Source organism: Tasmannia lanceolata, unplaced genomic scaffold, assembly GCF_043159265.1.
Source record: "Tasmannia lanceolata isolate RefF3 unplaced genomic scaffold, GAP_Taslan_0.1 ptg000012l, whole genome shotgun sequence".
Classification (NCBI taxonomy): domain Eukaryota; kingdom Viridiplantae; phylum Streptophyta; class Magnoliopsida; order Canellales; family Winteraceae; genus Tasmannia; species Tasmannia lanceolata.
In genome coordinates this window covers 23,649,670-23,672,043 of record NW_027518689.1, presented here as the reverse complement: position 1 = coordinate 23,672,043, position 22,374 = coordinate 23,649,670, and the positions used below count along the sequence as shown (strand labels likewise).

Genomic DNA, 22,374 nt, shown 5'->3' with positions numbered 1-22,374 from the left:
TGATGATTTTTAATTCAGCGTCTGGACCTAATTTAATGGTTTAGATGATGATCAGATGAGGATGTGATATATTATCCTCCTCCTTTTCCCTGATCCAGCCCCTCTAGTGTATTTAATTCAGGACTACTTTTCCACTACAAGCAGGCCCCAAGGTAGAAAATGGTACTGATATTGGCACTACCATGTTTTGTTATCTGCACAAAATCATAGTGTCTTCTTCACTTCTGACAGCTTTTTTAGAACTTTGATAACATTTGCGCTGTTTAAATAGTAAAAGACAAACTGAGTTTGTGCAATTATCAAAACATGGTAGTGAGACAAACTGAGTTTGTGCAATTATCAAAACATTGTAGTACCAATATCTGTAGCCTTTCAACGATTGCCAAAGGTTATTACATGGACGAATAACTCAAGGGCGCCCTTTCAGCCCATTTTTGCAAAGGCGTCCCATGAGTTCAGCATTCCTCTATTACATCAAACTATGTATCAAGACACGATTGTGTCAGGATTGTCCGAAACTGGCATCAGCCACGTGTCACCCTCAGGGGGCTGAAAGCAAAACAGAAGGAGGGAGGGAAAATCAATCCATGGAGAGAAAACATAGTTTGAGATCTAGAAGAAGCTTCTATTTATTTATAGGGTTTATTCTTACCTTTGTTCGCCCCCTTTCTGCTCTCTCAGTGACTGTAAACGGCATGGAGTGTGTATATGAATACGTGCTCTAGGAGGGAGACACTGTCTCTGGGAATTTCATTGTCGTGGATCACGATATCTTTTGGAGCTGAGATCATCCTGGGATCAATTTCTCAGTAAGTGTTCTTCAATCCTCAAGATCTCCTTTTTTAACATTATATGGGTTTTTTTTTAGGGCTTGTGGTCTATAAATTTTGGTATGATGGGATTCTGACTATAGTTTGTTACGTGACTAGATGGGTCCGCTATTGTAGAATAAATTAGTTTTGATTGAAGATATGTTAGATCGTACAAGATCTGTTTATTGGATTGCTTGTACGGTAGATTAGGCAAGTAGGGAGGATTAAGTAACTAGAATTGATTTGGATACTAGCATTAGATTAGTCTTTGCTTGGTTATTTCCATTGTTATCATAAGATCTTTCTAGATCTTTCTATGTTTATCCCTTGAGTGTTTTATTTAAACACTCATTTGCTTTTCTATAATTAATGAAGAAATTATCTTAGAATTGTGTCTTTTCGCACAAAGGAGGATTGATCCTTCCCTCGAAGTGGATCGAGACACTGATCTTCCCTCTAACTCGAAGTGGATCAAGACGTTGATCTTCCCTCTAAGAAGATCAATCACGTTACGAATCATTCAGGTTCGTAACATGGTTCACTCTTTTCTTACATTCCATGGTTTTTATTTTTTAGGGCTTCTGATCTATAAATTTAGGTCTAATGGATTCTGAGTAAACTTCACTATTTTTGTATATTCGATGTTTTTTATTATTTTAGGGCTTGTGATCTCTAAATTTAGGTCCGGTGTATTTTGATTAAAGTTCAGACCTTTCGGATCTGGATATTTGATCTCGAGATTTTCAGTGTGTTCTAGGTGTTCTTGTTTGTTTGTTTTCATTTCTGTTTAATGGGGGGGTGTTAAGACCCTAGCCTCAAGAGAGGATCTTAAATATAAACTAAGAGGAAAAATTGGAGAACTGAATTTTAATGGTCCGATTCAAGGTGGACGGCCTCCTAGCAGTTTGCTCAAAAAGAAAAATGATTTTCTGTACTTTTCATGATTATAAATTACAGGAATACGCTCTCCCAGCCAAGACTATGAATCTTACTCTAGCAAGGAAACTATTTGTAAAAATAGAAGCCTAGAAAAATGAGATAACAGCAAGGGTCTTTCCTCATTTAAACGAGCTAAAATTAGCAAACTCGATATCAACAATCGAGCCTGAAGGACTGCAAGTGGGCCCAGAATTTAGTATCTTAACATCTGGTCTCCAATCATGTGCAATTATTGCTATTGGAAAACTCATGTTCAGTTTTTATTTGCTTTTTAGGGTCTCTGTCTTTCTGTTCTGCGTACTGTTTAATTTTCTATTTTTCATATTAGTAGGTATTAATGAAATTTCTTGGCAATACACTACAATTAGAATTTCTTGTTCTTTAGATTTGGATATGCCATTTTGAGCTATTTAGCATGTTATAGGGTTTAGCTACTTGAAGAGAAGAGAAATTGAACTGGAATTATCATTGAGCTTTTTTATTACCCATGTAGACAGAGGTTGCAAAACTCACGAATCGGCCTCGACTTGGCCTGGGCCTAAATGTTGACCAAAGCAATTCCATGTGGTGGAGGGTTTTTTCCATGGTCAGAGAGGGGAGTGACATGTCCAGGGGGTTCCCAGAGAAAACGTGTGAGAAAAACAGAGATGTACGTGTGGTGGAGAGAAAGAGAGAGAGAGAGAGAGAATGGGGAAAATTCACACGTCAAAACAACAGATTTTACCCAAAAAAAAGAGAACAAAAATAAGGCTTTTCTTTTCTGCTATATATATAATTCCTATATATATAGAGAGAGAGAGAGAGAATAGAGTTCCTAAGGTGTCACCTCATATAGCTTATATGAGGTGGTGCTTAAAAACATAAGGGGCCCACTTTGTTTGGATGATCCAAAGCATTCATATGATAGGCCCTCACATAGATAGGGTGTGCCCAAAAAATCAACTTCATAGGATCATCCTAACCCTTACATTTGTGGAGGTTGAAATGGATGGGTATAAGCCTCCATAAATTTGCCCATTTTTAACCTCCATAAATGGAAGGGTTAGGATGATATATATATATATATATAGGATTTTTTTACCATTTAGTCCCTACTGTTGAAAATATTTTCTATTTAATCATTAAGAATCATCTATTTCCCAAGAAGTTTGAATTTTGAAAAATAATTTCTATAACATCCCCAATACTATCTTCCATCAGTCACCGTTTACTTCTAGTTTTCAAATTAAAGATTTATCCCTTAAAATCTTAAACTCGCTTTTCTTCCTCGCCCACCAAAAACACATTTCACGGCATCTCTCTCTTCTTCCTCAACCATCAATAAATTTTGTCTATGTTGCTCCTTTTTACAATTTGCGTTCCTACAAAGCCACGTAAATGGCCACTGCCCACAAGAGTTGCTCGCACCTATATAGCTATGAGGAGAGTAAGAAAGCCCAAAACCTAATGATGGTATAGGAGGGATGAAGATTGAACAGAGGCAAGTTCTTTATTTCTTCCATGAATATACGAACCTTGTTTCATCCACTTTTCCACCAAAATCACAACAAAAAGGACCCCAACAAAAAGAATCAAGGTTCTATCCTCACTTTACAAATTGGGGACAAAGTGACAAAATCCACACGGGCACGCTCACCCACACACACATATACATACATATTTATGTATATATGTGTGCATATATGTATATATGTATTATGTATATGTCTATATATAATATATATGCATATATAAACATGAGTTAAGTGAAGCTACACATATGTGTAGGTAACTTAGCTACACCGACGGCTTAAAATACAGTGGGCGCACATTGTTTGGGTGATCCAAACCATTCATTTGATAGGCCCTTACATTGATAGGGTATGCCCAAAAAATCAGCTCCATTGGATGATCCCAACCCTTCAAACTATGGAGGCAAAAATGGACAGATTTGTGAAGGTTTTTACACGTCCATTTTTGCCTCCACAAATCGTAGGGTTGGGATGATCCTATAGAGCTGATTTTTTTGGCACACCCTATCTATGTGAGGGCCCATCAAATGAATGGTTTGCATCACCCAAACAATGTGGGGCCCACTGTATTTTAAGCCGTCGGTGTAGCTAAGTTAGCTACACGTATGTGTAGCTACACTTTTCTCTATAAACATATATACACACGTGTATATATATATGTGTATGTATATAGGCTATTGATATTGGCACATTGAGGGGAAGATGACCAAAATACTGTAAAAAATATGTATATATGTGTGCATATATGTATTATGTATATGTCTATATATATATATATATAATATATATGCATATATAAACATATATACACACATGTATATATATGTATGTATGTGTGTGTGTATGTATATAGGCTATTGATATTGGCACATTGTGGCAAAGATGACCAAAATACTGTCAAAAATAAACTTTGACCACCTGTATTATGAAACTCATATCATACGATTTTTTATTAGGCAGCTTAAGATCAGTTTAAACTTTTGGAAAGTTTAGAATTCCACGTTGGACAGATTTTGGTAGCTATAGAAAGCCTCCAATTAGAGAAGGCTGTGATGTGTCTATTTGTGCAGAAAGATTAATTAACTTTCTATTTTTTGGTTCTTTAACATAATTAAGTTTTGTTTATGTTGATCTATGGGCAACATTGATCCTAAACCAATGGTTGTGATTATACTAGGGGGCAATATTCTCATGATGATGGTGTCATAAGGTCGATGTGAGAGGCAGAGCACTTTTGTTGTTAACCAGCCTCTCATGTCAGCTAATTAGCATTAGCATTTTGTTATTTTGAGCCATATCTGGGATAAAACAACAAAAACTGTAGGTTAAGCATCTCATTTCTTTGTGCGTAGAAGTCTAAACACCACATGGAAATTGTTGGAATATTGGAGTCCTCCCCTTGAGCACCTTGCCTGCAGCATATTTGTTGTTTTGTCATTATATTTGTATTAATCAATGTTTACTGCCCTTTGTTCACCTTTGAGAATTCGAAAGCACTTAGATTCAACACAGGATTCCATTTATATACTTGATTTTTCTTTTTCCTAGCAGTCACTTCAACATATCATATGTTTTCGTTAAATTATTTTGGAGCATGATTTCATAATATCTCTGCATTCTTCTATGATCCTGCTAGCCAATAATAGTAACTTCACCAGATCAGAGCAAATTCATCATACCGATCCTTAACTTCCTTGTGGTTTCATGCAGGTGACACCCCTGGCAGGTAATATTGTGCACACATTGAAGGGAACATCTGGGGACAAGTTTGAGTTTAAGGCTCCAAGAAGTGGAATGCACAAATTCTGTTTTCACAATCCTTATGCGACACTGGAGATTGTGTCTTTCTACATACATGTCGGGCATATTCCCAATGAGCACGACCTTGCTAAAGACGGTTAGTTGTATGCAATCTTTAGCACGATTCTGTTTTCGCATTCCTTATGCGACACCAGAGACTGTCTTTCTACACACATGTTGAGAATATTCCCAATGAGCATGGCCTTGCTAAAGACGGTTAGTTGTATGGCATTCTTTACCATGGTATCAAGAACTGCTTGTTAGGGGCTTTTTAGCATTTTCTGCTCCCTTTTTACTTATTTAAAACAGTGTGACAGACATGTTTCCAGATTTACTAAAGATAGCATGCCGACATTTTTTGAAAAAGTCATTAAACCTCACCAGCTCGGTCCTCATTCTTTTGATAAAATTCTTTACATTTGGAAAAAAAACATTGTTGCAGTTACAAAATCCTTTAAATAATTGATAACTTCTTGAAAATATTGATAAAATTTAGTCCCTTTTTAAAAAAATCCCGAATAATTACAAAAAAAAATTCATTTTTTAATTAAATGTGATCTTTTCCATATTAATCTCAAACTTATGATTAATTCATCAAGTTTTCTAGTATTATTTGTAAATCTCATGAGAAATTTAAAATTTTGGAAAATTAAATCATATTATAATGGAAGTAACATAAAATCTAATGAAAAAAATTCACTTAACCATTAATCCATGTTTCATCGGGTCTTATTAGAAAAATAACTACAAAAAATATTTATGTTGCACTAAAAAAAAATTTAGGTTTTCCCTTTCTCTTCCTAAACATTTCTTTACTCTTTTGAACATTTGCATCGCTGGATTATTCCCAAAACTTAACTTGATAACTATGCACTTAACCATTCATTTCTATTTTGCAGAACACTTGGATCCTGTAAATGTGAAGATTGCAGAACTTAGAGAGGCATTGGAGTCTGTTACAGCTGAGTAGCGGTACCTGAGAGCACGTGATACACGGCATCGCCATAGTAAGTAATCTGGCTTCCTCTGTGACATAATGCAAAAAATGTAGAGATCTAAGCTAATATAGAAACTTCTTGCAATTACTAGAAAATAGCCTTTTCTTAATCATTAAACTTATGATCTGTGGATTTGGATTACTGTGTCGTGTCGACATGGATACGAGGTGTCCGACACGACTAACCCTAAAAATCTATAAACGGGGACATGCCCGTATATAAAATTACTGAGTACTAATCATAATTTGCAACAAAATAAATTTGATATTCATTTAACAAACTAATAAACCTTAGGATTAAACAACTACAAGTATGAAATAAACATGAGATACTCGATTAATAATGCATTTGTCAATCTAATGTACTAAACATTGTTCTTATCAACCGGAAGCTTGTTTCAGAAAGGGACCTAGTATGGCCTATTTATTTACAATTTGGACAAGTGATTTTCAGTTACTTACAGGGATGTACTAAACACATATTTTGAAGCACTGGTAGGATTCCTCACTTTATTAGATTAGTGTATCATTCCAGAATCAACATGTTGCCAATATTATTGTGGCATAAGGTTTCCTTATCCGTATTTTATATTTAAGATTTTATGATGACCAAAGCCGAGTATATGTAGACCAGAACCTTGCAAGTATGATAAATGTCTTGTATCTATATCCACCCTTTTTGGTACTGCCAGGTTTATAGTCTGATCTTACATCTGTATACTTATCCAGGAATTATAGTAGAACCTATCCAGGAATTATAACTGACATGCTCCAAAGAGCAAAGCTATTTTCAAGTTCAAAATGCCCTGACGCCCAAAATTTCAGTTCTGCTCAGTCATCTCTCCTGGTTTCATTACAAATGGATATTACCTACCTTTAAAAATTATTAAGAGGTGAAACTTACTAATATTTTAAGCTGAGAGATATATAAGGTATTGCAGGTACATGATCTCTTAAGTAAGAAGATATTGATTCCGTGGAATAATGAATCAATGATAGCCATCTTTATTTCATTTGCTGGGATCTTCACTCCATCTTTCCATCAAGTTCGAGTCTAAAAATGTTTGAAAGTTCACCAAGCGATTTCCTCTTCCTCCCATATACATGATATTAAGTTCAATGACATTTTACATGTTTATCTCTATTACATCACCCAAAGAGTTAGTTGTGCTCCAAGTCCTTCACTCATCTCTCCCTCTCTCTCTCTCTCATGATTGTTATTTTGTTGCAGCAAATGAGAGCACTAGAAGGCGCCTTATATTTTATAAGATTTCTTAGTACATTGCATTGGCGTGAGCAGGTGGACTTCAGGTGGTGTACATCCATCGTTTGTTTAGCAAGTCAGTTGGATACAACAGGGTATGACGCCTAATCTATTATCGCTGCTATATTTAATCCTTGGTGAGTATTTATTAAGTTTTTTTTATCATTTAATAAAATGTAAGTGTTTGAGTCATCTTGTTCCTTTGCTGCTTTCTAATTAACATCATATTGGGGAGAAAGAATGTTGTATTAGTATTAGGTTAGGGTTGGGATGGAGTCTTCTAAGCAGAGAAAGTTTCAGGGTTTTGGATTCCTCGGCCTAGGTAAATGACAAGAGGACAAAGTGGAAGAAGAGTATTGTTAAGTTAATTTTGTTATTGAGATGCTTTATGAAAACAGCTTTGAGCTACTTTTTAACTGGAAATGGGGAAGAAGCCTGTTGGAATGTTGATATTTTGCATCACTTGGAACTAATAAATGTTGTTGATGAAGTGTCTTTTGTGTTGTTGTTAATATGTTTATGGATATAGTTTGTTACACATCTCCCTGTAACTAATACAGGGCACAAGATTGTTGGGGGGTTCCAAGCAAAAGCAATTATCCCACATAGGTTAAAATGAGTGGATTTGGATAGGTTATAAGGGAATGGGCACCCTCCCTCTAACGGCTAGCTTTTATGGTTGAGTTCTACCCAGTTCAGGTCCCTACAAAGATCGCTTTATATTGAAGAACAAAAGTAGTTGTCAATTGTATTTTGGTTTAAAACGGCACTGAATACCAAGACATGTGCAATGATGTAAATCTTGAAACTATGAGAGAGAACTGAAATGAAAGCTTTAGTTTCGATGCATATTCACCCAAATATAAAATGAAAGGGAAGGCTATTGATATTGGCACTACCATGTTTTAATCGTTGGAGAAACCCCCCCACCCTCGTCTTTTCTCTTTTTAATTGGCTTTCAAGAGCTTTTTGGGAACTGTAATTGCCTTTGACAGCTCTTTAAATAATAAGAGACAAGAAGAGTTTGTGCAATTATCAAACTTGGTAGTGCAAATATCACTAGCGATTTATCTCTACATGTAGACGACACATAAGGGTAGGGGTGTAAATGGATATTCGGAAATTCGATTACCGTCCGCATCCGAATCCGTTTAAAGCGAATATTATCCGAATTCGTTTCAAGCGGATATTATCCGAATCCGTTTATGAGATATCCGGCTCTTAGCGGATGCGAATCTGGTAAATGGTATATCCGATCCGTTTAACATCCGAATCCGAGAAGTAAATCATTTTTATTTATTATTAATAATATCATTAATATTTATTTTTAGTAATGACACACTATCTTTTGTTTCTATAAGAAAAGTGAATATTCTTTTTAGAAAAAATAAAATAAAAACAAAAATAGCCCAAACCCATTCCATCATATACAAAAAAAAAAAGGAAAAACCGAAAGATCACTACCAACACTATCATCCATCCTCATCCCCATCTCCTCCCTCTCTCTCTCTCTGCCTTTGTTTTAAAAGGAAGAAGAGGATCTCATATATTTTAGGGTTTGAGAGTTAATTTTGTGAAGAAAATGTAGAGGTCTAGTTTTAGGGTTTGGAAAATTCATTCGAGTAAGTAGGAGAAAAAAGATAAAGTGCTGCAATAAAATGTTCGAATTTACCGGATAAACGGATACGGATAATATCCGAATTCGAACAATATCCGACGGATACGAATTCGGTGATAGATATTAAATATCCGTCAAATCCAAATCCAAATCCGAATTCGGATAGTGTATACTGTAATCGAATTCGGATATAGCCATATCCGCTCCGAATTCGATCCGTTTACACCCCTACATAAGGGGAGAGTTTCTTCGCCCAGTCCAAAAGATTCAGCGTATGATGATATAGATTGGAATATCCATAGATCTTTCCTAAACCATGTCATAGTTCCTTCTAGATAAAAATCTTGGGTATTTTGGCTTCTGTTTTACAACTAAGGCCGTAGTCGGTTGGGCACCTCACCATCAGTTGTCACAATCTCAAACGAACAGGCTTAAATGGCATCTGTTGTGATTCTCCCTTTGTCCTCACCGTAAGCAATAAATGATTGGTTTCAACCTGCCCTCTCCTCTAATATGTTCTCAGAAATAAATATGCTATACATAGTATAACAACTCACAATTCATAAATGCTACCCATTTCTATTGTAAAGCTTTCCTTCTCCATTAGTCCATTGGTCCATTGGTCGCAGTAAGACGTGATGTTAACAACACATACACATACAGTGATCCAATGAACTTATTGAACTTCTCTGAGGCTTTCATTTATACCATGGGAAGTGATATATCCATAAAAATTGAACTCTTCTGAGCCAATCATTTAGGGCACGTTTGGCTGCCAGGAATTGTTTTTCATGATAAATTGGGCGTTTCCAGGTGGAGATGAGGGTGAAGTCAGCTAAAAATCTGGAATCAAAATCCCCGAACTAGCGGAGAAGTTACTAAAAACCAGAAAAGGTTGATCGGGTTTTGAGTGGAGTTTTCGGTTTCTCGATTTTTGGCAACTTCTTTTTCTTTTCTTTGTTTTTTTTTTTTTTTTTTTTGTGAAATGACATTTTTTTTTGGCAACTTCCGGAGACACTAGGTCTGGGATTTCATTTCCGGTTTCTTAGCTGGCTTCACCCTCATCTCCACTTGGACACGCCCAATTTATCATGAAAAACAATTCATTGCAGCCAAACGTGCCTAAAACTATGGGAATTGGGAGATGATATATCCGCCCCTACTGTTAAGCCCCCACTAGTAGAGGCTGAGTAAAAAAAAAGGGTGAATATATCATTAAATGTTATCAGAAAAACCTTATTTTGATATTCGCACAAACCCAGCTGTTTTTCTTCTTTAATGGGCTCGTGAGAGCTTTTTGGGAAATGTAATAACCTTTTGAAAGCTCTTTAAACGCTAAAAGACAAGATGAGTTAGAGTGTATATCAAAATACGGTTGGGTTAATGGGTTGATACCATTTCCCTTCCCTAAACTATAATTATTTCTTGAATTTGCTAGGGACCCTCCCCTCGCATAAGGCATTTCACAGGGGGCTATTGCATGAGAGAGCAGCCACATAGGCACATATTTTGTCAAATTCAATTAATCTGAGGTGGCTGCTCTCTCGTGTAACAGCCCGCCCACAAAATGTCTTTGCGATGGTCCCTAGCAAATCCCTTTTTTTTTTTGGTACCCATTACAGATGCGTCATGTAAATTGGGGGTGTAAACTAGGGTTGCAACTTGGGTCGGGTTTTACCCGACCCGACCTGAAAATAGCATGGGTCGGGTTTTGAAATCATGGGTCATGGGTAGGGTCGGGTTTTAGTTTAAAAAATCCGGCTTAATCTTGGGTAGGGTCAGGTTTAAAGGAAAAAAAAACCTGAAACCCAAAACCCGACCCGACTTATGTAGGTGTACTATGACTTTTTTAATTATTTCTTGATTAACATAGCAAATTATTTTTCACACTCAGAAGCGATTAGGGTATTTAGATTCAATAATCTTCTTTAGGGAAATGTCCTTAGTGCTGGGGGGGGGCACTTCCCTAATATGATTGTAGTTACACTACATTGCGTGAGAACATAGTGGGGCCCATTGGTGGGCCCAACAGGAACGACCATTGAATCCCTGCGACGATCCCACTCACAACTCGCTAGACCCTTGATGGATTGTTGGACAATCCGGGTTCTGGATTTTATTGCGAGCAAGGAATGAATTAGATCCGTTGCATATGTTGCAAGGAGGAGATGCACTATACAAAGGGTGTGCAAACATCAATTAGAGAAGAAGTGGCGCACCATTGGATGGTGGGCCATATTTAATTATCATGTGTGCATTAAATACTTAATTCATATTGGCTGGAACTTAAGTGATTTAATTGTGAATGTGATTATATTAAAGCTTGAATCCTATTGTTCGGGATTTAAGTGAAATCCTGTTGGCTACAAGATTGGTGAATTCCTATTGGTTGGAATTCTAAGAAGGAAATGAGAGACAGAGAGATTTGTGGAAACCCACTTAATTTGAAAGCTTCTAGTGAAAAAACCCGACCCGACTCGACCCGAGAATTATCATGGGTAGGGCCGGGTTTGGGAATCGTGGGTTTTCCGGAAAAACCCAACCCGACCCGACCCAAGATATTTCTCGGGTAGGGTAGGGTTCTTCAAAACCCGACCCACCAGACCAGAGTTGCACCCCTAGTGTAAATGGGCCGAGCCGAGCCTAGCCCGGCTCGTTAAGCTCAACACCTGAGCTCGAGCTCGGCTTAGTCAAGCTCACGAGCCTTACCGAGCTCGTTAATGGGCCAATTGGGCCCCAAAATCCTACATATTTTGGGTTGTTTTGGGCTTTTTTGGACATGTCCTGTACAATCAAAGGATTTAAATTAAATAATTACATAACCTGTAAGGGATTTAGGGTTATAACTTATAAAATTATATATATAATGAGAAAATTGTTTCTACACACAAGTGTACATAAGTTATCTACACACTAGCTTAAAATACAGTGGGGGCCCACATTGTTTGGGTGATCCAAACCATTAATTTGATTGGCCCTCACATAGACATGGTGTTCACAAAAAATCAGCTCTATAGGACCATCCCAACCCTACGATTTGTGGAGGTAAATGGACGTGTATAAACCTTCACAAATCTGTCGATTTTTTGCCTCCATGGTTCGAAGGGTTACGATGATCCTATAAAGTTGATTTTTTGGGCACACCCTATCAATGTGAGGGCCCATCAAATGAATGCTTTGTATCACCCAAATAATGTGGCCCTCGCTGTATTTTAAGCTAGTGTGTAGATAACTTATCTACACTACTGTGTAGAAATTTTTTTCCCATATATAATATATATCAAGAAAAGGTTTCTGAGGTATCGCATAGCCTAAGCAGCCCTCTAAATAGACCATCTCCCATAGTTGTTTGAGTCATCCAACCTATTCATTCTATAGGTTATAGTTAGGCTTATGGTTATGGTTAGGGTTATGATTTGTGGAGGTTTAAAATGGATGGCAACAAATTAGGCTCCTATAGATTGAATGATTAGGATTATGGTATGTAGATGGCTTGTTAGGAACACCGTATATGTGTGAGGTGCTATAGAATGAATGAGTAGGATGACTCAAACAACATGGAGATGGTGTATTTATAATGGCTTGCTCAGGCTGAGCTATAGCTCAGAAATCTCGACCCCAATATATATATATATAGGAAACTGTTGGTGCGCTTAAGCTCACCAAGCTTATGGTGCGCTTAAGCGCCCAATCACATGGGTCCCACATTTTCTGTGGTGATCCAAACCATTCATTTGCAAGTGTACCAAAAATCAGCTCCATAGGATCATCCTAACCCCTCCATTTGTGGAGGACAAAAATGGGCAGATTTGTGGACAAATAATGTCTATCCATTTTGACCTCCACAAATGGATGGTTTAGGATGATTCTATGGAGCTGATTTTTGGTACACCCCTCATCTATGTAAGGGACTTTCAAATGAATGCTTTGGGTGTGTAATATATGAGAAAAGTGTTCCTGCGCAGCTGCACAGGGAGTTTCCTGCGCATTAGTGGCTTAAAAAGCCACCGATTGGTTCGTATGGCGGGTCCACCTTTGCGGGGTCCACAAAAAGCGACCAATCAGTGGCTTTTTAAGCCACTAATGCGCAGATATACTCCCTGCGCAGCTGCGCAGGAACACTTTTCTCATAATATATATAATTAAATATAATAAATTCTTAACTAGCCTTAACGAGCCGAGCCGAGCTGAGCTGAACCTGGCATAGCTCGGGCTCGGCTCGTTAAGGATTTAAGCTGAGCTTGAGCCGAGCCCTTACCGAGCCGAGCTTGAGTGAGCTTCCGAGCCCGAGCCCAATCTGACACCCCCTAGTCATGTTTCGAAAATCTCTATTAGATCAGAGGGCGATAATTGCTGGATTGGATGCAATTTTGGATCATGTACTATCCATTAGGGCTGCAACTCGGGTCGGGCGGGTCAGGTTTTTTTCCGGAAAACCCATGATTCCCAAACCCGGCCCTACCCATGATAAATCTTGGGTCGGTTCGGGTCGGGTCAGGTTTTTTCACGTTGACGCAATTTTTTAAGGAAAATTCTTATTTGGCAAGGCAACTCAACTCATAGAAGCAGAAATTACACTCACATTACACTTGAATCAAACAATGATGTAATTACACTCACATTACACTTGAATCAAACAATGTTGTAATTACAATCAAACAATGCTGAATCAAAGACTTGAATCAACTCAATTCATAGAAGCAGAAATTACACTCACATACAATAAGAGTGGGTGCGTGGGTTTTCACTTTCAACTTTTAACTAACAATAGAAAAAAATGTACATACTATAACTTATGTAACTCGGGTCGGGCCCCTTCAAACCCGGCTCGACCCGAGATTCATGCGGGCTTTGAATGCTCAACCCGGCTCGACCCGAAACCCATGAAACCTGAACCCAACGCAGGCTATTTTCGGGTCGGGTCGATGCGGGTCGGGTAAAACCCGGCTGGAGTTGCAGCCCTACTATCCATGCTGGGTCCAAACAGCTTAATTTAAATATTTTTGCTTTCTTCAATTTAAAAAGAAAACACTTCACACTTGCAGATAATGGAAGATTACAGGTTCTGTGGCCTTAGCGTTGGTGGTGTTGTCGGAAAAGGGGAGGAAATATACTAGGGTTAAGATTTCTTGTTTCTTTCTCACTGTGTAATTCTAGGGTTTCTTATAAGCTTATCCATGGAAGCTCTTCTCAAAACCTCCCCATCTTTTCCCAAGCTCAATTTCACTTGCTCCACTAGATTAAGCTCCCATCTCAATCCAACCCAATTCAAATTGAGACTCGAATTGGGTAAAAAAATTAGGATTTTTCCCACCCAACTCAACCGATTACCCACACCTAACTTTCCACTCTTTCCCAATCCCTCTACCAAACGTGGGTTAATCACAATCCGCAATTTGTCTTCTTCTGGGAATCCTCAAACAGTTCCCACCAAGTTCTTAGGTGTGGAAACCAGTACTTTGAAGAAAGTCATTCCTCTAGGGATAATGTTCTTTTGTATTCTTTTTAATTACACTATTCTTAGAGATACTAAGGATGTACTAGTCATTACAGCCAAGGGTAGCAGTGCTGAGATCATCCCTTTCTTGAAAACATGGGTAAATTTGCCGATGGCAATTGGGTTTATGTTGGCTTATGCTAAGCTTTCGAATGTCCTTTCGAAAGAGGCACTTTTTTATGCTTGTATTTTTCCTTTCATTACATTTTTTGGGGTTTTTGCTTTTTTGTTGTATCCAAATACTAGTATCATTCATCCAACTGGGTTGGCGGATCGGCTTTTGGAAATTCTGGGACCGAGTTTCCTTGGCCCAATTGCCATTCTGAGGATTTGGAGTTTCTGTCTCTTTTATGTGATGTCTGAGTTATGGGGAAGTGTCGTTGTCTCGTTGCTCTTCTGGGGATTTGCTAATCAGGTAAGTAATTGTTACATTTTGCTAATCAGGTATGTGACTGTTAGATTCTTAAGCTAGTTCTTTATATGCATAGTTTATTAAACTTGGTGAATTTTCCACTGAATTGCCCTAATGTTTTCATTATATTCTGAATTGAATATTTGGGATATTGGGCTCAGTCCCCTTTCACAGTTTGATGAACATCAAAAATGAAAACAGAATTGCTGATTTTTAAGCTTTTCTTTGGCCCTGTTCATTTTAGATTGTTTTGAGTAATAATCAGATTTAATTTTGAGTCTAATAATCGGATTTGGACTTACCGTCGGTTCTCACTATCTAAAATGAACAAGGCCTTTATGATGGAGATTGTTTCAGTGTCTGAGATTTATGTCTTATTATTAGCATACTTTTGACTTCCAATTTGAGTTGAGGGTGAACCTATATCTGTTCAATTATTTGGAAATTGATTTAAATTGAGATGAAAACTCTGAGGGCACACCAGAGATATCTTTAGAGTAAATTAGAAAGTCCTGTTTCTTTTTTTTCTTTTCTTTTTTCAAAAGCAATTGGATGCATTATTACTTATTAAATAAATTGGTATATCTTTTGTAAAAATTGCACTCACCATCATGGTGAAATTAGGATTCGGTTTAGATCTGCTTCATGGTTTAATTCATGAAGAGTGTTACTGCAGGCCATGACTTTAATATGAGCAAAATGGATGAGAAATATAGACGAAATAGTTTCGTTATTTTTTTTGAAAAATCTAGATGAGATAGTAATGGATGTAGAATTTTGGACATTAAAGAATTTGTATACATTTGTTACAATTCATGATTTTATTTACAAGTCTCGGCATCCTACTCATTGAAGAACAATCCGCTTTCATAATTCATAGACCAGTCCATGTACAATTGCTTTTATTTATTTTGTATTGGTTCATCAGTTATTCTGTTTTGAAGGTTTCCTATAAAGTATACTAGTCATGATTTTGGTTGTGTCGGATCATGGATCATATAATTGATTCCATTTGGAGTTTTTTTTTTCTCTAAATGATTTTGGTGCAACATGTTTGTAGATTACTACTGTAGATGAAGCATCTCAATTCTATCCACTTTTTGGGCTCGGAGCAAATATTGCTCTTGTTTTCTCGGGACGCACTGTGAAATATTTCTCTAACCTACGTAATAATTTGGGTCCTGGGGTTGATGGATGGGCTCTCTCATTGAAAGGAATGATGAGCATTGTAGTGCTGCTAGGGCTTGTGATATCTGCGATCTATTGGGGAGTGAACAAGTTTGTTCTGAATGATCCGTCACTTCCCAAGCCAGAAGTGCAACAGAAAAAGGTATGTTGATGACAGGTTTTTAAGTTTTTGAAATCTCCTCCTTTCTTGGCTCCATATTGTTGCTTTATATTGCTTGTTTGCAGGAGAAGGCAAAAATGGGTTTGATGGATAGTATGAAGTTCTTATTATCCTCAAGGTATGTGAGGGATCTTGCCACGTTGGTTGTGGCTTATGGGATCAGTATCAATCTTGTTGAAGTTACATGGAAATCCAAGCTCAAGGCTCAGGTAATTAACTTGCAAGGTAGTTTCTTGCTACGTAACAAATATTGTTCTCTGGAATTTCTCGGCAAGGGAAAATCTCGGGATATTTTTTTTTTTTTTTTTGGGTTTATATCAGAAAAAACGATAAAAATAAAAGTATTTAAAAAATATTAAATAAAAGTATCTTAAAAATATCGTAATAATTTCGTGATATAATCGCGATATTTTATGATAAAAATGAAAATATCGCTATATTTTTAAAATCTCAGGATTATTTCAGGATTTGTCATTTTATCAAAACGTAGTGATAAAAACGCGAGATTTTGAAAATATCGGAGATATTTATGACAGTTTTCTTGCAATTCAAAGACTTCATCAATTCTTTTCTATTAGTTTGTGTTGGTTGTAACATTTCTTGGAGGTGACTTTATCAATCTTATCCGAATTGAAGTTTATGTTTGATTGAATAATAAATATTAAAATTGTGACTGGCAGTTTCCCAGTCCAAATGAATACTCTTCATTCATGGGTGATTTCTCGACCTGTACTGGAATTGCTACATTCACCATGATGCTGCTTAGTCGAGTTATTTTCCGCAAATATGGATGGGGTGTAGCGGCTACCATCACCCCCACCGTTTTACTTCTCACAGGAGTTGGGTTTTTCTCACTGATTCTATTCAGTGATCCACTGTCTCCAATGCTGGCAAAATTTGGGTTAACTCCACTTCTTGCAGCCGTTTATGTTGGTGCCATTCAGAACATTTTCAGCAAGAGTGCAAAATACAGCTTATTTGATCCCTGCAAAGAGATGGCCTACATCCCATTAGATGAAGACACAAAGGTGTGATTACCCTTCTCTTATACATATAAGTTATTTTCACAGTTCTAGACTAGGAAATCGAAGCATGCCAAAACCTAACCTTTACATAAGTGTTCTCCACAAAATTTGGGAAGCACGAGTATGCACAACTATTTCAGTTTTGTGTAAAGAATTCTTGCTTTCCAATGTGAAAGACTAATTCGCAGCTAAGTCACAAATATTGTTATCAACAACTAAAGAGGGGCTATTGTACTTGACGTCAGAAGAATCCAATGGGTTTGATTGCCACGTACACTGGCGCTGGGTGTCCTTGGTGATCAAAAGGGGCGTAAATATCACTTCCTTTTTAAAATTCTCAGGATTATTTTGGGATTTTGTCATTTGATCAAAATGTCGCAATAAAATCACTATATTTTGAAAATATCGAAGATACTTGTGACATAGATCCATTGTAAATTGAAACTTGATCGTTTTACGGTTATAAAGTGCAGAGGATTGAAATCTACTTCTATAGTTGGTTATGCTTATGGGCTAGCTCTCTCTTCCTTCAGGTGAAAGGGAAAGCAGCAATTGATGTTGTCTGCAATCCTTTAGGGAAATCTGGAGGCGCCTTGATTCAACAATTTCTCATCTTAACCTTTGGTTCTCTTGCAAATTCAACACCCTATCTCGGAGGCATATTGCTGGTTATTGTTCTAGCATGGTTGGCTGCGGCTAGATCATTGGATCGTCAGTTCACTCCATTGGTCAAAAAGGACCTTAAAGATAAGCTCATTGAGGGGAAGATTTCTGCCATGAAAACAAATTTTGCGGGCAAGCTGCAGCCAAAGCAGGGAGTCACATATCGCTTCATGAGTACTTTGAATTCAATGGGATTTATTGAGGGAAAATACGTACCGTTGGTGGAGGATGTTTCCTCAAGTGGAAGTGAGGTGCTCCTCACTGTTAAAAAAGTTGATAAAAAGAATGAAGTTGAAGAAGTGGTGGCTGTTGTTGCAGAAGAAACATCTCTTAATACAGTTGAGGACAATGACGATGAAGGAAATGGTCATGTATCAGCAGATGGGAATGGGAAGCTCAATAAACCCTTATAAGAAATGGATTTAAGGCTGAATTGGTCCTCCCCAAGTCCCCATTCAACGATCATCCAACTCGTAACCTCGAGGCCATGTTTTCATGGATGAAATGAATGCCGGGTGACGGATGATTCGACCGTAATCTATACTGAGGATGAGAGATGATGATTCGAAATCAGTGGCAGTTGAATCCTGAATAGAAAATGAAGCCACAAGGAAGTTTTTCCCCCCAAAGCCAATGTATAAGAGAAACTCTAATGAAGATAATTATTTTGCTTCTTTTGTATGCATGTATGAGCTGGAATGTGAGCTTATTTGTTGTGTTAATATTGTACTTCATTGTTAGTTTTTGAGCGAATGTCCTTATGTAGTTCTTGTATTAATCTCAGATTTAGCTTTTCCATTGTTAATATTGCCTCTTCGTAGAATAATTGTTCTTTTGGTTTTGGACTTGAATTTATTAATACGAACCTGAAATTCAGGATGACCTCATTTTGATGTGTAGGAAATTTCCTGTAATTTGTTTTCCTTATAAGCTTTTTTCCCTTAGGCTCCGTTCACTTGTTTTCTACATAGAGGAAACGATAGGAAAGGGAAGCAAACTGACATGGCAAAATGGAAAAGAAAAGAAAAGTAACGAAATGAAAAACCTGTGAGATGGGCGTTCAGATGCTAGGAAACCGTACATAAATTAAACAGGAAATACAAAAGATGCGCTTAGTTGCATAGAAACTCTACAGAAATAGAAACATTCCAAGCATCATCTGGAACCTAATGTGATAATCTAGACATTTAATATGGGGTCCACATAATATACACCACAAATGCTCCCAAAATACTTGGGTCTAGATGTCTAGATGGTGTTAAAGTTAGAGCTAACTAGAAAGCCTGGAAATATGATCTAAGAAGCTCAAAGAGAAGACTTATTGCAATAAGTGATCAAAAGCTGTTGAAGTTTAAAACACCTACAACCCATTTCTAAAGGGGGTGTCAACTTAATGTCTGTCAATGTAATATTTTCAGAGGCTATGGTCTTCTTGCAGGCGTAGATCTGCTGTATAGCTTAAAACACCTTTGTACTGGGACATCATGTCCCCTCGCTTCTTTTTTAATAATATTTCTGTTAACTTTCAAAAAAAAAAAAAAAAAAAAGCTGTTGAAGTTAGAGCTAAACATACAATTCAATTCCACAATCCAGACATCTGTGTCAGCATCCACAATCTACAACCCATTTCTAAAGGGGAATTGCTAGCATCCATCGCAAAAGGCATTTCGCGGCTGGTCTGTCGCACGGCAGACCAGCCACCTCGTGACTGGAGACAAAAGATGTTGTCTTCATTCATGAGGTGGATGGTCTGAGTTGCGACTGGTCTGTCGCGAAATGCCTTTTGCGATGGACCCTAGCAAATCCCTTTCCAAAGATATCGACATTTGTATACATGTATTTAGATGTAGGAGCTTCTCAACCCAGAAAAACACCGGAGGATCAATCATTTTAAAGTAAACAAATGAAGCAGTAAGTGCAAGCAATCGTAAGCTAACTTCTGCAATAACCAACTTCTGTAATAACTGCCCTACGATAGACAAGACTTTAAAACGCAATCAGTAAACTCTACAACAAGGACTTACCCAAAAATACTAGGGTGCGTTTATATAGGCTATTAATTAGGAAGGGAAGCCATGATTTGACTCTCATCCTTTTACTCAACTAGCCTTCAATTAATGGCTATCATTATTATACTACCAAATGCAAGAAATGTAGGGCTGTTCATTCGGTTTAAACCGAACCGAAATTGGAAAAAATAACCGAACCGAAATATTTTGGTTCCTATAAAATGCTAACCGAGACCGATAACCGATGCAATGGTAACCTAAATGAACCGAAACCGAATAATAGTTTTGGTTTTTCGGTTACTTCGGTTATAACCGAAATGCATTTTGCCATTTTTTTTAGGCATTTCGCCCAAGGAATGAACTCATTTCAAAATTCAAATGGAGGCCCTGTTCGTTCAAAGGAATGAACTCATTTTCTGAAGGAGGAGGAGATCCCGCCGGAGAAGTGGAGGTGGAGGAGATCCCGCCGGAGAGGAGGAGGAGGAGGAGATCCCGCCGGAGAAGTGGAGGTGGAGGAGATCCCGCCGGAGAAGGAGGAGGAGGAGATCCCGCCGGAGAAGAGGAGGTGGAGGAGATCCCGCCGGAGAAGGAGGAGATCGGAGATCCCGTGAGGAGAGTCAGAGTCGTCGGACGGAAGGAGCTAGTATAAATAGCTGTTTTATTTTTATTTGGGGAACTTATGCTTTTTGAAATAAAATGATTGGAATTTTCGTTTGGCTCCAAAATCCCACTAGAGGAGTTCTATAACCAAGAAACCTACTGAGTAGGGAGCAAAATCTGAAGGAAATTTGCATCCCCATCTAGAAATTTCTTGTTGTCCCTTGTTACACGCAAGAATTTCAAGCCTCTTGTGAAATTCGGTGAGTCCTTTCCTCACGATTGGAGCTAGATCACTGGGTTTATGTTCTATCTTTGTATTCCTGTTGAATTCAGCATTTATCATCGATAAAAATCCTCTTTGTTTTTTGGTAGTTGTTAATTTTCTTGCTACATCATTGCTCTATCCCAATGTCATATAAATTTCTCCAATTCGATTACAAGTGCAAAGAAGAAATCCCTGTGAAACTACCAGTTACTCCAAAAGCTTAAGCTGTTGGAGAAGGCGTTATTTAATCTTTTATACTTTAACACTTCCCCTCACGTGTGCCCCCTCTTTCTTTGGGTTGGCCTACACGTGGCACATGTGACCCCCACTTTTGGGTTTAGCCATTGCATGTGGATTTCGCTATCAAGGAGGTTTGAACTTAGGCATTTGCTCTGATATCATGTGAAACTACTATAGACACCCAATTTTGTCAAGGTAGAACTAATGGTAGATGTCGCGAGGAAGAGTCACATGACGAATCCCAGAGCACCTGTTCTTTTTATCTCAATCTCTCTCTAGGTTATTGAAACAAGGAAATACTTCTCGAAAATGATTTTATCCCAGAGATGCAACAAATGCCTGTCTTTACACGGCACCCGCCTTTTCCAGCACAGTCAAAATGCCCATTTACACACGGCATTTCAACCAGAAGTTAACTTTGAGTAAAAAAACATACGTTTTTTTACCCAAAAACACACGTTTTTTTACCCAAAAACACTTCACCCAAAAATGCTACAATATTAGACTCGTTGGAAACTCTTCGGAACAAGAAATCAAACGGATCTGACCGCATGTGATTCGGAGTCCAAATGGGGGAGTTACGGCCCGCCGAAATTCCTCAAAAGAGAAAAAATCATATTTTTCAAGACCATAGAAGAGACGAAGAATGACGTTTTTCGAGTAGAATCATGTTTTTCGAGGTTAGAAAAATACCAAAAATCACATCTTCCAAAATTTGTTGATTACAAAAATACCCCTCCACTTGTTAGAAATTACAAAAATACCCCTCCACCAAATCCTATAAATAGGGGAGGGGGTAAGTGTATATCAGATTTCACTCCTCTCTTGGTTTTAGTTTTAAAACCTCTCTGAGATTTTCTTCTGGTTTTCAGCTCAAAACCCCTTTTGATTTCCAAAAATCCTTGTTTATGTACTAGAAGAGAGAAACTAGAGAAATTCTTAGGTAGCTCACACTGGGCGTCGGCATTCTGCCGAATTTTCGAAGACTCGGAGCTACATCTTTCACATAGCGTTGTTATTCTATCGAATTTCGCAGAACTATGAGCTATTCTTCTATAATAGCGCCATTGTTCTGCCGAAATCTTGGCAACCCCGAAGTCCCTCCGTCGATATAGAGCCGTTACTCTGCTGAATTTCGGAGAACGCAAGGCCCTATTTTTCAAATAGCGTCGTTGTTCTGCTAAAATCTCGGCAACCCCGAAATCCCTTTGTCCAAATAGCGCCGTCACTCTGCTGAATTTTGGAGAACGTGAGGCCCTATTGACTAAATAGCGCCATTGTTCTCCCGAAATCTCGGCAAACCCGGAGCCCTTTCATCAAATCAGCGTCGTTACGTCGCCGGTTTTTCAACAAGCTTTCACATTCCTTTTGTAA

General features: G+C 37.9%; 1 protein-coding gene and 1 pseudogene across 2 annotated transcripts; both read left to right on the top strand.

The window, feature by feature from the left end:
- The first annotated feature begins 414 nt into the window (after positions 1 to 414).
- On the top strand, positions 415 to 7,813 carry LOC143887124 (transmembrane emp24 domain-containing protein p24beta3-like; annotated as a pseudogene). The gene is made up of 4 exons (XR_013254052.1): positions 415 to 809; positions 4,973 to 5,159; positions 5,962 to 6,069; positions 7,291 to 7,813. The product of XR_013254052.1 is annotated as a transmembrane emp24 domain-containing protein p24beta3-like (transcript).
- A 6,150-nt stretch (positions 7,814 to 13,963) lies between these two features.
- On the top strand, positions 13,964 to 18,691 carry LOC143887736 (ADP,ATP carrier protein 2, chloroplastic-like). The gene is made up of 5 exons (XM_077391902.1): positions 13,964 to 14,853; positions 15,911 to 16,180; positions 16,264 to 16,407; positions 16,879 to 17,226; positions 17,757 to 18,691. The coding sequence occupies exons 1-5, from the start codon at positions 14,119 to 14,121 to the stop codon at positions 18,297 to 18,299; spliced, it is 2,040 nt and encodes a 679-aa protein (XP_077248017.1). The 5' UTR covers positions 13,964 to 14,118; the 3' UTR covers positions 18,300 to 18,691.
- Positions 18,692 to 22,374: the final 3,683 nt, after the last annotated feature.